The following is a 5,686-nucleotide window of genomic DNA, read 5'->3' on the forward strand; positions in this document are numbered from 1 at the left end:
CCCACTCAATCATTTTACACATAGTTTCATGATGTCATCCCCTCAACATTTGAATTTTTTCCAACAACCCTTAGAGCACTAACTATGGAAGAATGGTAAACTTCACATGTTCATTGAGATGTCCATGATCAATACGTGACATACTAACATCGTGGCGAGGGTATACATTTTATAGGGGAGGGCACATCATCAAGTATAGGAGATCATGGTGATCGTGGATACTATGTGATTCAACAAGATCAATTTAGGTGTAATTGAGGATCTTGTTCTCGTCACAAATAAAAACCCTGTACTTGTAATCAAATTCAAATATATAAAAAAAATTGCAATTTTAGTCCACACCTCAAACATCTCCCCTTTCTAAAGAACCTTAAAAATTATTGATACAACTATTGAAAGTTAATATCCATGTTTTTACACAAGTTCCTAACAATTTCAAAAAAAAAAAAAAAAAAAAAAAAGGTTGGTGAAGGTATCTTTGAAATATATTTATATATTGTTGGTTTAAAGGTATTAGATGAGTTTTTCAAAGTTTTAAGATTATTCTTGGAACAAAGTACAAATTTCATAAATATTAACTATAATTGTTTTAAAAAAATGTATATATATGAAAAGAATATTTTTGGTACAAAGTACAAACTTTATAAATATTGAAAATATTGAACATTATTTTTTATATATATACAAAACACAGTAATGATGGTTTAGAATTAAACGAGTTGAACATTATTAAAATTAATATCAAATATATTAAATTAATCAAAGAATAAAAATTCTTAATCAAAGTAAGATTATTGTGTATATCAAATTAAAATGTGTAACATTAGCATCACTATAAAAAAATGAGGTTAATGAGATGATTAATTTTATGTTAAAAGAATGAAAATTTCTATTGTTAATTTTAGGGTTAAAAAAAATTAAAATTTATTAGAAAAAATATCGTCTTTATCAATATTTTTTCTTTTTATATTAAATGTGTCTGCAGTAGACACATTTAAACCGTTCTTTTTTTTTAAAAAAAAAAAATAAGAGACGCATTCAATTTTGATTGGTTAATTTTTTTTTAAAAAAAAAATTGTAGAATGTGTAGAGATGCATTCTAAAGACAAGATTTTCATCCATTTTTCTTAAGTAGTTTGAAATCAACCTTTCTTTCCTAATTAGCTTTAAAAAAATCGCCTTATTTCTCCCATTAACTCTCTTTGCATGAACCATCCATTATAAAATTAGAAATTCCAAAAGTATATTATATAAATATCATACTTTAATATCATTTTCAAAAATTAAAAAATATATATATATCATACTTTAATATATATATTTCTTCCTAACAAAGAGAAATGTTTGACTTTGTTCTTCAGATATCACAATTTCGTCGTCTTCTTCAGAACTTCAACGCTTCTCATGTTACTCCACATTGAATCCGTTAATTCCTCCACTCCCCTTCAATTCCATTTAAATTCTTCTTCTCAATTCCCTCCATGTCTTCATCATTTTCCCGGAAAACTCCTGGATCCTCTGATCGGCGTCCATGGCGTGGACATTCAGCTCTGGCGCCCAAATGTTTCTGTTTCTTTCTGTTTTACTTGTCGCCGGCGGCCTGAGGAGTGGCCATACCGCTTCCTTTAAGTTCAGTATCCACCATCGATTTTCGGATTCGATTAAGGACATTCTCGACTCTGAGGGTTTACCGGAGAAACACACCCCTGGGTATTACGCGACTATGGTCCACCGCGATCGGCTACTTCACGACCGGCGATTGACCACCACTAACGATGATACGTCGCCGATGTTCTCTTATGGGAACGAGACCTACAACATCGGCGGTTTGGGAAAGTACTGCATTGCACCTTACTTTCTCCGTTGATTTCCCTAATTTTTCCCCTCTATATTCTTAATTTTGAGTCTATTATGATTTTAATTTGTTCTAAATTTTCTCTTTGGTTTATTGCCTTGGTTTAATTGCTCTATTTTGTTTCCTTTTGTTTGGGGATTTTCAGTTTGTACTACGCCAATGTATCGGTCGGAACACCGGGCCGATTTTTCTTAGTGGCTTTGGATACTGGAAGCGATTTGTTCTGGTTACCCTGTGAATGCACCAAATGTCCTACTTATTTGACCAAATTAGATGGGGAAAAAGTACTCTCTCTTTATCATAATCTCACTTACTTTCCTTCATCCATTTTCTTGGGAAACAAATAGTGCTAATTCTTGAAGTTGACGTTGGTTGGTATCAATTAATTCATTTTTTTTGTTCTATTTCTACAGTTTTGGTTGAATCATTACAGTCCAAATGATTCAACAACAAGCACAAATGTACCCTGCAGCAACTCTTTGTGCGAGCTTACAAACCAATGCACTTCAAACAAAAGTACTTGTCCTTACAAAACTCATCATCTGTCTCCCAATACCTCATCTGCTGGATACTTAGTACAGGACATATTGCACTTGGCCACTAATGATTCACAAGTCAAACCCGTCGATATGAAGGTTACTCTAGGGTGAGTTTTGTTGAATCTCTCTGAGTTATGAATTATATCTTCTTGTGCTGAAATTTCATTGGACACATTTCGTTTAGATTTCTTTTTTGTGAAGATTACAAAGTAATCAAATACAAATTCGATGGCAGTTTAAGAAAATATGTATTGGACTAATTATAATTGATTCTGTAACACTAATTAATCATTACTATGTGATCTTTTTTAGGGAGTTCAATGACAGTTTTAGCACTTTATAATTAATTTAATGTCAACAATACTGTCTTATAGACATCATCTACAGTCTGTTGAGTTTTTGCATTGCTTAAATGGGATTCTTCATGGCAGATGTGGTAAGGTCCAGACTGGTCTATTTTCAAATATTGCAGCTCCCAATGGTCTTATTGGGCTCGGCATGGGAAAGCTATCGGTTCCGAGCTTCTTAGCAAGCCATGGGCTTCCTGATTCATTTTCCATGTGTTTTGCATATGATGGTCTTGGGAGAATCGATTATGGAGACGTAGGCCCATTAGGCCAGAGAGAAACACCCTTGAATCCCATGTCGTAAGAACTTCTCACCTTTTTACATGTGCAAAAGTTAAAATCTATGACATTCATTTATCTTGGAGAAGTTGGTTGTTCTAACTGAATTGTCTTGTTTGTTAATTGGCAGTTTATACTACAATGTCACCATCATTCAGATAATAGTGGTAACAAGACCCACTAATGTTGAATTCACTGCAATTATCGACACCGGTTCCTCTTTTACATACCTAGCTGACCCAATTTACTCTCTTATTACTAAGAAAGTAAGCTATATGCAATTTCAATTCTCTTAGAAAGTGCCATATGAGTTAATGGAATCTCTTGTTTATATATAGAGTTGTTTTGCAGATGGATGCAGCAATGAAATTAGACCGCATTACGTTTGATTCTGATTACCCATTTGAGTATTGCTACCAACTTCCGTAAGTGGATAACAATGATATATAATTATATTTACTTTCACAATTCACCCACTAGCTTAAGTTTTTAGATCAAAGATACATCTTATGTGACTATTTCCTGTCTTTCAAAAGACCTTCAAATTCTGATTCCCTCTTGATTTCTACCAGTCTAAAAACAATATTTTTATCACCCAATTTGAATTTTACAATGGAGAGTGGATATGATTTTGGCGCTATTACTACGTATGTTAGCATTCCTACTGATGTGAGTATCTTTAACAGCTAAAAGTAAATTTCAGATTTTCTGCTATCTTTTTTTGGCTTTGCTTGATCTGAGTTTTTCGTGGGCTTCAGGATATGGGTGGATATGCCGTTTGTCTAGCCATTTTGAAAAGCACTAATATCAATATAATTGGACGTGAGTGCTCCTATCTCTCCATCTAATCTCTGAAGCTATATTTTATAGCATCTTGTTTTTCAATCTTAGTGGTGTTGATGTCCGAAGAAGATCATGAACTCTCAAGTTTTTCATGGATTTCAGACGTTTCACATCATTTCAGTTCTTAAAATCAAAGGTGTTATTGTCTACAAGTGATAGAAGTTTATCAATGTCTATCAATGATATAAGTTTATCAATATCTATCAGTGATAGAAGCAGATGGAATGGAAGTCTATCAGGGATAGAAACGGATAGAAGTCTACCAATGATAGAAACTGATAAAGTTTATCACTGTTAGACATTGATAGAAGTTTATCAGTGTCTATCAGTATTCTTTTTTTGTTATTTCTGTAAATAGTTTGTGAAAAATTTCCATAAATTTTTTTTTAGAATAGATAAAAAATTCCATAAATTAATATCAATAACTCAATATTATTAATTTTAATTAATTATTAAATATAAATATATTAATTAGAATTAATAATTTTCAATCAGTATTTTATGCTATTTCAACTATTTAATATAAATTATTATATTAGAATGATGGTCAATATTTAATTAATTTTAACTCATTAATTATGTTTAATAAAGATTTAATATAAAAATATTCATTTATTTTTATTGATTAAATAATGCTAAATTTGATTTATGACTATAACAATTGTTCTCATGTATTTAATTAAATAATTATTTAATTTTGGTTTTTATATGAAAAATTGGTAAATTGAACATGCATATTTGACTTTTCGATATTAATTATCTTGCATATCTAGACATTAATTTATCCCCGATATTTAACTTTCAAAGATTCAAATCAAATATTTAATATCTATATCCATAAAATAATATCGGTAATCCAAATGGGCTCTTAGTGATATTCGTTTTCTTGTAGAGAATCTCTTGACTGGTTATCGCATTGTCTTTGATCGTGAAAAGATGGTGTTGGGATGGAAAGAAGTAGAAGATTGTGAGTATTTTCTTGGGGCCTTTTTAAATATAAAAATATTTAAAATTATTTATACTTTATAGCAAAAAGTTAAAAAATTTTGGATTTTTTTTTTATAAAATGTAAATATTTTTGGAATTTTTCTATTTATAAAAAAAATTTCTATTTTTTTTTTTCTTGAAAATCTCCTCTTCGTTTTTCTGGATTTTTTCAGCCTCAGTTATGGTTGTTTTCTTAAATCCAGGTAACAGTTATGGCGTCGGCACGCCCTCCGGTAACTCTCCTCCGGCCAACGAATATCCACCGTCCGGCGACTCTCCTCCGGCAACTTCTACCCCAAGAAAAAGCAACAGTACGCAACCATTGCCGGAAATTGGGGCGGGTGATGCGACGCCATTAAACCCACTTGTCTCTCTATTTGTTGTCATTCTTGCAATTTTGTATGTTTGACTTTGGTTATTCTTTTCTAGGTTTCATCTTCTTGGTCATTATTTATTTGATGTATTTTATTTTAATTCTCAAAATAATAATTAAAAAATAAATTGTTTGATCTATTTTAACTAGATTAAAAAAATAGTGTTCCCCTCAACTTTTGTATCAGTTTCTATTTTAATCTTTTAATTGCACCAGATTGCACTTTAGATGTCATAATTTTAACTCTAATTTTAAAAAAAAAAATTGTAATTTTAACTCTTTACCTCCAGATATTGCTAAAGAAAATTCATATAGATATGAAATTGATAAAATGGTAGGAAAAAGGGCTAAGAAGTCATTGGTTCAATCCATGGTGACTAATGTTGTAAGTCAAATGGATTATCCGATGAGATTAATGAAAGTGTGTATAAACTGGCTGGGACACTCACAGATATTAAAAAAA

The 5,686-nt window shown here is 31.1% G+C and overlaps 1 protein-coding gene across 1 annotated transcript; it reads left to right on the forward strand.

The window, feature by feature from the left end:
• Positions 1–1,250: 1,250 nt before the first annotated feature.
• LOC120074060 (aspartyl protease family protein 1-like) lies at positions 1,251–5,398 on the forward strand. The gene is made up of 10 exons (XM_039027048.2): positions 1,251–1,836; positions 2,001–2,139; positions 2,269–2,501; positions 2,826–3,041; positions 3,151–3,286; positions 3,372–3,445; positions 3,593–3,689; positions 3,779–3,842; positions 4,756–4,830; positions 5,054–5,398. Exons 1-10 carry the CDS (start codon positions 1,532–1,534, stop codon positions 5,257–5,259), a joined length of 1,545 nt encoding a protein of 514 aa, XP_038882976.1. The 5' UTR covers positions 1,251–1,531; the 3' UTR covers positions 5,260–5,398.
• The last annotated feature ends 288 nt before the right edge of the window (positions 5,399–5,686 follow it).

Source organism: Benincasa hispida, chromosome 3 (assembly GCF_027475165.1).
Source record: "Benincasa hispida cultivar pf3 chromosome 3, pf3_genome.v1.1, whole genome shotgun sequence".
Taxonomy (NCBI): Eukaryota; Viridiplantae; Streptophyta; class Magnoliopsida; order Cucurbitales; family Cucurbitaceae; genus Benincasa; species Benincasa hispida.